This window comes from Bactrocera tryoni, chromosome 3 (genome assembly GCF_016617805.1).
Source record: "Bactrocera tryoni isolate S06 chromosome 3, CSIRO_BtryS06_freeze2, whole genome shotgun sequence".
Classification (NCBI taxonomy): domain Eukaryota; kingdom Metazoa; phylum Arthropoda; class Insecta; order Diptera; family Tephritidae; genus Bactrocera; species Bactrocera tryoni.
This window is the reverse complement of record NC_052501.1, coordinates 27,410,692-27,420,327: the sequence shown is the minus strand read 5'-3', so window position 1 is coordinate 27,420,327 and position 9,636 is coordinate 27,410,692. Positions and strand designations below refer to the sequence as shown.

The 9,636-nt window shown below is 33.4% G+C and overlaps 5 protein-coding genes across 5 annotated transcripts; 2 read left to right on the top strand and 3 right to left on the bottom strand.

Moving 5' to 3' along the window:
• Positions 1–1,022: 1,022 nt before the first annotated feature.
• On the bottom strand, positions 1,023–2,074 carry LOC120772167 (TM2 domain-containing protein CG10795). The gene is made up of 3 exons (XM_040100607.1): positions 1,655–2,074; positions 1,505–1,586; positions 1,023–1,443 (listed from the first exon to the last, which is right to left on the bottom strand). Exons 1-3 carry the CDS (start codon positions 1,830–1,832, stop codon positions 1,167–1,169), a joined length of 537 nt encoding a protein of 178 aa, XP_039956541.1. The 5' UTR covers positions 1,833–2,074; the 3' UTR covers positions 1,023–1,166.
• Positions 2,075–2,344: 270 nt separating this feature from the next.
• Positions 2,345–4,175, bottom strand: LOC120772166 (selenocysteine-specific elongation factor). The gene is made up of 3 exons (XM_040100606.1): positions 3,862–4,175; positions 3,540–3,805; positions 2,345–3,481 (listed from the first exon to the last, which is right to left on the bottom strand). The coding sequence occupies exons 1-3, from the start codon at positions 4,130–4,132 to the stop codon at positions 2,447–2,449; spliced, it is 1,572 nt and encodes a 523-aa protein (XP_039956540.1). The 5' UTR covers positions 4,133–4,175; the 3' UTR covers positions 2,345–2,446.
• A 278-nt stretch (positions 4,176–4,453) lies between these two features.
• On the top strand, positions 4,454–5,446 carry LOC120772013 (probable N-acetyltransferase san). The gene is made up of 3 exons (XM_040100379.1): positions 4,454–4,627; positions 4,711–5,034; positions 5,108–5,446. The coding sequence occupies exons 1-3, from the start codon at positions 4,620–4,622 to the stop codon at positions 5,334–5,336; spliced, it is 561 nt and encodes a 186-aa protein (XP_039956313.1). The 5' UTR covers positions 4,454–4,619; the 3' UTR covers positions 5,337–5,446.
• A 5-nt stretch (positions 5,447–5,451) lies between these two features.
• Positions 5,452–7,421, top strand: LOC120772014 (putative gustatory receptor 47b). The gene is made up of 4 exons (XM_040100380.1): positions 5,452–5,513; positions 5,979–6,753; positions 6,847–7,008; positions 7,107–7,421. Exons 2-4 carry the CDS (start codon positions 5,995–5,997, stop codon positions 7,221–7,223), a joined length of 1,038 nt encoding a protein of 345 aa, XP_039956314.1. The 5' UTR covers positions 5,452–5,513; positions 5,979–5,994; the 3' UTR covers positions 7,224–7,421.
• Positions 7,420–8,883, bottom strand: LOC120772012. The gene is made up of 4 exons (XM_040100378.1): positions 8,677–8,883; positions 7,909–8,621; positions 7,635–7,833; positions 7,420–7,574 (listed from the first exon to the last, which is right to left on the bottom strand). Exons 1-4 carry the CDS (start codon positions 8,843–8,845, stop codon positions 7,501–7,503), a joined length of 1,155 nt encoding a protein of 384 aa, XP_039956312.1. The 5' UTR covers positions 8,846–8,883; the 3' UTR covers positions 7,420–7,500.
• Positions 8,884–9,636: the final 753 nt, after the last annotated feature.

Here is a 9,636-nt window from a genome sequence, read left to right as displayed (position 1 = left end):
ATACAAATTTCACTTTCATTTCTCACTTTGCTTGCGCACCTTTTATATAGCATAACTTAAAAGCGCAATAGAGGAAGAAACACGAAATAAATTTCAAATAAAAACAACATTATTTTTGTTGTTTGTGCATAAGTTGCCGCGAATCCACGAGGTGGCATATTGCAGGAAGCAGCTTCCGCTGGCTGTGGAGATAAAACAACAAACATTCGGCAACAACTCAAGTGCATAACTGCGCATTTTATGTACATAAATATGTACATATATGTATGTACCTGTGTATATGTGTACATCTTAAGATCGACATAAATTCATACACACAAATATATATAGATATGTCAATAAATTAATTCACGAGTCCTAAAGTGCCGAAAAAATTTCTAATTTTGAGGTTATGTATGCCTATGCGAATGACACTTGAAATAGTGTTTGTTTTTATTGTTGTTAGCGCAATTAATAATGACTTATCTTTTAACTGTTGCAATAAAAATAAATTCTTTATGGCCGCGTGGCAGAAAAATACAAACAAACATGAAAACACAACGCATACAAACACATGCGTATAAATTTATAAGTGTATGTATGTACATATGTGCTTACATATCAATTTGTAAGCCATAAAGTAATATGATTGACACTTGTTGCAGCAATGCAATTAGCAAATTCGAAATTAGTTAGACAATTGATTATCCCATTTCATTAACAAATAATTTTAGCACTTGACAAACGCCGGCATACATACATACATGCACTTCGACACAGATACGTTAATAATCATACCATATACGCACATAGAAAACGGAAATACTCCGTTAGTCATTACCCATTGACTCATAGCACTATGGAGTGAACAATATGAATTGTTTGTATGTGTGTGCGTAACGAACGCCGAACTGGATTAAAATGACCTCCGAAGGTCTTTAAGAACACTAGCAACATTTTATGTGTCTAAACATGTTGCTAACTAAATCCGGATCCGTTACTGTTAATTATATCCATAATCATCAAGATTAATAACTCACACATTTGTTTGACTCAATATTGTTTTTTTGTTCTTAATTTGTTAGAAAACACATTACTAATTCTATAAACGTACACACGCACATGCTCAGTCAATTTATATTACTAATTAACATATGGCTTAAAAATATATCTTATTTATTGCATTTTCACCAGTCATCACGTGGTAAGCGATATGTGGAATTGTCGCTACGTACAATTGTCACACCGGCACCATAGTAAGGTATTACATAAGCTGAACCGTCTGCCGGGCCCACAACTTGTGTAGCAATGAGCACAATGTCAATTAGTTGGCCGAGAAACATGCCACCGAGCGTGCAAAATTTTATCAGCCCAATACCAGGATAACCTAAATAGAAGCGATCGACACCAAACATACCCAGAAAGACGGACAGCAGTAGTGTGGTATCGAGGTGATAGCCATTGCTAAAAAGAAAATTTGCAATTGTTAAGAACAAAATTGTTGATGAACTATTGCTCAACTTACGTCCATTTACAGGACAATTCGCGCGTAAACGTGTTGTTGCCTGTTTCCGTGCAATTAATGCCATCTACGGCTAAGCACCAAACTTGAAGTAGAAAATAGGTGAAATATAGGCATTAAAAGCATACTTTGAGTTTACTTATTGTGGCTTACCTCGCGCCTTATTTTCCTTCGTACAACCATAAAATTGTTGAGTTTTGGGATCAATTTGTTTTTTTGTTGGATCTGGACATAGATATTGTCCCATTAATAAATCATCACAATCGTAATCGATTTGCTGTGTTATTTCTACACTTATTAAAACTAGTATTATTGTACTGAACCACTCCATATTTTATTTTTTATATTTTTTGAATGTCTCAAAGAATTTTTCACATTTCAGACAAAAGATGTTTCCAAGGATTTGATTAGCTACTTTTTAAAGCAAAGAAAACAGCTGACGAGACTATTTGTTTACAGTGGCTTTCAAATGTTAGTACATAGCTGTGTTTGATATGTCGGTCATATCCACAATGCTTAATAAACACACCGAAAATCTAACATCCCTGTCAAATTTTTAAAAATAAATACATATGTTCGCATGGGTACTTCAATAATTTAAAAATAATTTTAAAGCAGATATTTGTATAATAATCCTAAATAATTAAATTTAGATAAGTTTCTTAGTTAGTTTTAGATGCGCCGATTGCAAGACCTTACAGATTTTAGTTTCGTATACCGACGAAGTCCAACGATTTGTACTAAGATTTCCGCTAACTAATCAGCTGTTAATCAAATACACTTATGTGTACAAGTATATTGTAAGCTACAGATCGATATTTTCCCTCGCAAATATTTTTGATATAGAGTTTAAACTTTTTAATCCTTTAATCACTCTAATACTACAATCTCACAATTTTTATCAATATTAATATTTTTAAATAAAACTCACCAAATACGATTTTTTTATTGGACCAGAGATAGTTGCTTGTTGAAAATATATTTTTTATACTTCAGCATTGCTTTTACACTACTAAGACGACCGCCTTTTAGTTCGTTCAGCGTATCTGTTTTAAAACCATGAATGAAATGCACTTTCACTTTCGACTTTTGACCAAAAGTACTTTCGATAACACCTATTTCCCCTGTGGACAGTTCTACTTTCTTGCCTAGATAGATTTCACGATTACCTTGTTTAGAGAACAAATTTTCAACAATTGCTTCATTCTCATTTACAAGTCGTTGTATAAAGCCCTGCTTTAATTTATGTTTAAACACTTTGAATTTTGGCAGCACATCCACACTGTAGTTGTTGGCATGCGTGTACCATTGCATACGTCCCCAAAAGGCCAAACGACAGCAATTACTTTGTACATCCAAGTCCAACTTTGCCGCAATTAATGTAGCGTTTGTGTCCGCCAGTATGGGTGTTTGAAATTCCAATAAAGCAAATATCAAATCTTCCGGTTGTGGACTTGTTGCTGGTTCGAGCTCTTCAACGAATTCGTATTCGTTATTTATTTCGAAATTTTCATTTGTTGTATCAATCACACTTCTAAATAAAGTAATATTTGCCATCACTGTGTCGTGTCCAATTGTTATGTGCAATTTGCTTTTAGAACGTATTGCAAATTTGTAGAATCTTATTCGATGCACTCGTATGCATGCTGCATAAATATTATGCAAATATCCTGGCTTTGTTAGTATGCCACGTTCCAACATTTTTGCATTAAATTGTGGCACACAAATTCCTACCCGATCGCCCATTGCTGCCGATTGTACTGGTCGATGAAACATTTGAATTGATTTCACTTTGCGCTGCTCCTTAATTACTGGTATTTCGACTAGATCGTTTACGGCAATACTACCTTGCACTATAGTGCCGGTACAAATAGTGCCTTGGCCCTTTATAGAGAAACAGTGATCAGTATACATAACCAAAGGTCTTTCTATGTTCCGATTAGGGTACTCTATTTGTGACAATATTCCTTCCAAAAGAGCCTATAAGAACATAACAATACTTAGTAATGCGAATATTAAAAGTGTATTTGATTATTACCTCGATATTGATTTTCTGCACTGCCGAAACATTGAAAATGCTGCTTTCAGTATCGAATGTAGTCTGTTCCAACGTTTTTCGCAGTTTCGTATTTAGTTTTTGCAACTGTACAACGCGTGTTGTTTCCTCCAATAAGTCTATTTTGTTTACAACCATGATCAATTTTCGTTGCAGTAACTCGCCAATAACTATGCACTCCGCCGTTTGTGTTTGTATTCCCTTCTGAGCATCAATGACCAGCAATATCAAATCAATAATTTGTGCACCTTAAAAAAACTGATTTATCAAAATATGGACCATACTGAATGTAAGTTTTCCATGCCTCCAATTATAGTACGTATGAGGCTTGCATGTCCAGGGCAGTCCACAAAAGTGAACTGCACTTTGTCGACATCCGGTGAAACGCTTTTCCATCTTGCCGGCGCTTCAACGACCACAGCACTGAATCCCAAATCCAATGTAATTCCACGTTCTTGCGACTGTGGGTTTTTATCGAATGCCGCAGTGCTTGCAATAGTGCTCAAGGCACGTGCCAAAGTGGTTTTACCCGAATCTACATGGCCTAGTAGGCCTACATTTATATTAATTATCATTTAATATATTTTCTCGAATCCAATAAGCATTTTAAGCGCGACGATTTTTTATGAACTAAAATGCAATTTCATTGGCTCTCAAACTGATGTAATGTTACCATATTTTATTGAGCATCACTTTGTTAACTAAATCTTATCGTGCTCTTATAGTTTCTTTTAAATATGGAGCGCAAGCTTTATTAAAACTTTAAAAATTTTGATTTTTTATAAAAATAAACAAATAACTAAATATATATACATACATAGATAATAACTTTTTTTATTTTATTGTTATTTCTACCCATCACTGTTGACATTTGACATCAGATGTTTGCAATTGTCAGTGGAAATATGCGATTCGCCGCCTAGCGCCCTCAAACTTTTCTAAATTCTCGGAGTTAAGATTTACTGTATATTTTGATTAATTTCCTATCGCATAACAGGATACAATAAAATAAAACAAGTTATTAACTAAAATAAATCGAAATCTTAAATATAAGCAGTTCAAATGACAAGGTTTGTTCAACTATGAAGCATTGTCAAACATTAACCTAAAAACAATCGCTAACATTCCCCTTTGCTTATTCATATGTGTACAGGTCAAATATTGAATTGGGCGATGTAACGCCACATAATATTAAGCAACTGAAAAAGCTCAACTCTGTTGTATTTCCTGTCTCGTACAACGAAAAATTCTACATAGATGTTCTGGAGGCTGGTGAGTTGGCAAAACTGGTATACTATAATGACATCGTAGTTGGGGCAGTGTGCTGCCGCATTGATACTTCCGAGAATCAACGGCGTCTATATATCATGACTTTGGGTTGTTTGTCGTCATATCGACGTCTCGGCATCGGCACTGTGATGTTCCAACATATTCTCAATTACGCTAAAGTAGATGGAAACTTTGACAGTATCTTTCTGTAAGTTCAGTTTTTTATTTAAAAATTTACATGCATACTTAAAATTAATTTGTACTATTTATCTTTTTGACAGGCACGTGCAAATTAATAACGAAGGCGCTATAGCGTTTTATAAGAAATTTGGTTTTGAAATTGTCGAGACCAAGGAACATTATTACAAACGAATTGAACCTGCGGACGCGTACGTTTTGCAAAAAACATTGCGAAACACAAATAGTAATGCTAGTGGCACTAATAGTAATCACAATCATAATCCAGCTCATAGTAACGGACATTTGGACAAGAAGGAAAAGAAAGCATAATAAGCAGTTGAACAGAGTACAATTTGCATTCGCCAACACTGTTTGCTTCTAAGCAGTTTTAGTTATACCTAATAAAAAATACAATAAAACAAATCACTTATTTAAACGAAGTCCATTTGTTTATGTGTGTTCATATGGCGTTATAGCAGTTAACTTCTACAAAATTTGTAGTGTTAGGTACATATACATACGTGCAGACATATACATATATATAACCCTTTTTATCGAGGCATACGCAACTGCAATTTATTAACGGTTAAGTCACTTATTAAACGGTGCATGTGTCATTTATGATAGGAGTTAATAACGAGCATATCTTTGATCTAATTGAATTATAATTAATTACATACACAAAAGTAGGTCCAATTTACCACAGTTAAGTAACTAAACTCTTCTATACAATTTGTTAGTTGCTTACCGAAAGTTGATAAGTGTGCCACCGCCATAGTAAAAGATGAAAGTCCTGACGAAGCGAATAAAGAATGTCAGTTTATACTGTTGCTTCGAGTGGATCTATATGATCTTATACTATACTGGCTGTCTTTGCTTTCAACTACGTGGTGAATCATTTCAATTAACAAAGGCCAACATTATTTACACCAATTTTATACAAATATCTTTAATATCTGGATTTCTCGGTAGCGTACTACTGAAATACATGGATGATGAAAGCTATAATGCCATGTTCAACCGCTTATCACCAGTTTTTAAATTCATACTCGTACTGGAATGTTTCGTGAGTGCGATGACGTATATTGCTGTCTGCATAAAAATGCAAACAAACAAATACAAACATTTGAAGTTTCTTCGAGAATTCAAGGAACTGGACGCACAAATGCAAATCGATTTCAACTATATCAAATGGAATTATCATAAAACAATGCGTAAATTTACAATATTTACCCTAATTGGCATGACTTACTATTATACTGTTTCGTTTATTTATATATTTAAATTGTCGAATTGCAATTGTGATTATGTAACAACATTTGTGTTTGCTCTGAGCTATGCTAGCATTACTCTTGCACCAAGTTGTATATTTTTTCTGCATTTGGGCAAGATGGATCTGCTACGCATACGTTACCGTCTAATAAAACGACTTTTGAAACAGCAATATGCCTTAGCAGTGGATTTGAAGCATCAGCATAAATTTGAAATCCGCATTTCGCGCCTAATCGATTATTGTAAAAGCTATATTCAACTGATTTTACAAGTAAACGACGTGTTTGGCGTCGTGAGCGGGTTTAGTTTGTTCCATGATTTCGCTATGCTTACAAACATGACATTTCTGATGTGTCAAAAGGCAACGGAAACAAAAACAACTGTCAAAGAATATATATTCATAATCCTATTTATGTTGCCGCGAATTTATAAGGTAATCATATACGCGGTATATGGACATGTAACGCAGAGGGAAGTAAGTTCTGTTACGTTAAAACAAATACAATGTATAAACTTTCACAAGATTTACATATAAGTACATACATACAATGTTCACGATTGTTTACAGCGACGGGATTGCACTCATGAAGTCAGAATGTGTGAGCGATATTTAACGTGCTCCAAAGCGGCTCACAGTAAGTTGGAAGCATTCCTGCACTGGCAAATGCAGAACACATATTCGTTTTTGGTTGGGAAAGTGACGACTTGTAATCTTTTTTTGCTCTATGCGGTACGTTATTCGCCAATATGGATGTTGACATATTCTTTTTCGACTTTATAAAACTAATTATTGTTATACATACATATTCATTATTTCTTATTCCGTAGACCGTTAATAGCATTGCAAGCAGCGTTCTTATCTTAATACAGTTACAGTTCCAACAAAACAGCATTACCAATCGTATGAAAAACCAACCAATGCTAAAAGATATAGAATTTATATAACGGAAATCACGAATTTATTAAATTAAAATGCTTGGCATATAATAACAAAAAAATCTAATACTGAAAGCATTTTCGTAGTACATAAAGTCATGTGTTTACACACTCAGGCCATAAATATGACATTTATAAACAAGGATATATACGAATATATACATACTTCATGTTCTGAAAATAAAGTGATGCATTTAATTAAAAATACTACAAAAAATTAAAATGCTTAAAATCGAAACGAAATATTTCAGGTTTCAAAAATTCAATGTTAGCGTAAATTAATCATTTACGCAATGTTAGAAAAATGTCTGTAAACACCAAAATCATCCACATTGTACACATATGCGTTAGTTTGTACACCTGCAAATAAATTATGAAACGTTTAACTTTTTAAACATTCGTAATTTTGAATTATATTACCGAAAAATGATTCAACCTCTTCATATGTCACTCCGGTATTACTACGCATGCTGCTTATATTAGTCAATAATGTACGCAAACACCTGTGTGTATACGATAGTCTATCATGGTTTCGTATGAGAAACAATAGATTTTCTTTAGTGTCCCAATAGTACGGAAAACGATTTTTGTCCAAATAATATAATATGCGTCGTAAACTCTAAAAGGAATTGTTAAGGTGAAAAAAATTTATGTATGTATATACCGACATAGTCATACATATGTATATACTTACTGCAATTAAAATATCAAGCACAGTCTGCTTTGGTTTATGTGTAATTTTAGGTGCTTTCGTATATATCAATTCATAGGTAATCGATTCCAAATGATTTTTCTTTATTACATATATTTTACTGCCAACCATCAGTGAGTGTAATAGACGCAATGCGATCAAATTGTTTGGTGAAGAAGCCAATTCGCGTTCACTTAATGGTGCGCACAACGAAAAGTATTCCATATAACGTACATCGGCAGCGGCTAACCAAACCATTTTTAAATTGTGCGTCGGATGTGGCAACAAATCATTAGGACTTTCGTTGCTGCAAAATTTTATTAAAACACGTAAACGTATATTCAGTGTAATCTCTTCGCTACACGCTTTCAGCATGATATAATTATTTTGCCATTCACCGTCTTTGCCATCATAATTCTGGTTACTTAAGTTTTTATTTTCATAATTAAAATCCAGTTCGTAAATATCGCCCAAGTGACCACGCACAAAATAACCACTAAAATCTAAACCCTGTTTTAAAAGTCCCTTTACGATATTCGTTATAACACCACCAGCAATATTTTCGCCATTACTAAAGAATGGCAATTTCTCCGTGCCATCTACTCTATTTCGTCCACGTTGAACTAATCGAATGAACGATGGGTATTTCGTTTTAATTGCACCAAGTGTTATCAAGTGTGATAGATCCAATACCAACGAACAGTTAAAGTTACTAGCTGCAAATTAACATGATAATTGTTAGGGAACAATTCAAGTCTTTTAAATATTTACCAGGATAGTTTGTATTTATTAGCATTTTGCCGATTATTGGATCTTTTAACAATAAGTCTATGACATAAGCTCTTATTATTTCGAAATCCTTTTCAAGATAGCTTCTTGTCTCCTCTTCAACTAGAAGAGTTTTTGCTAAGTTTTGAATATGTTTATCGGCAGTTGTCATTGTTAAGCGTTCAACACTGTGTTTATAAATTAATTTTATTTTATTTATAATGTTTAGAAAAATACTCAATATTAATATCTACAACGAATTGTGTAATGAAACACGTTCAAAGATAAATTTCAAATGACATTTTGCAGAAACGGTAAAATAGTTCGACCTTTGAAACCATGTTGCCAAGTGCCCAAATTTGTTTATTTATTCAAAATATGCAATAATAAATTTATAATTTTATTAATTAGTAATATGTTTAATGTAAAGAGAAAATGCATTTTAAATTCTTTTATAAAGCTCCGTTTTTTCTGTTGTATAAGACCATGTGGTTGTGATTACATCCATGCATAATGCGCATTTACTTCTTCCATTGCAGCCTGAATTTCGTAACCCATCTACGATAATTGTAAAATTCGTCTTCTACATAATATTCGAAATTATATTTTCTTCTTTATAAATGGTGTTTTATTAAAAATCGTTATTTATAAAATAATATGTAAACGTTTAATGAATTTTTCCGTATTTAGCTGTATACAATAATCGATAGTTTTTTTCGATAACTATTGTCTGAGATACGCATCTCTAAGCTGAATAGTTCTTAAAATTTGTGCAATTTCCTTCCGCCAGTTTATACTTTGAAGCGTTTGGTCGTATCGTGGTACGGGAAATGAAAACCAGTAGCAGGAAGACATAAGAGCTTTATTACGTGTCGACAATGGCTCCCGCAGCTAATACCATTGAAATTATTAAGTCCCAAGTGAAGTACTGAAGTGTCAGTTCCTTTTCCTATCAGTTTGCTT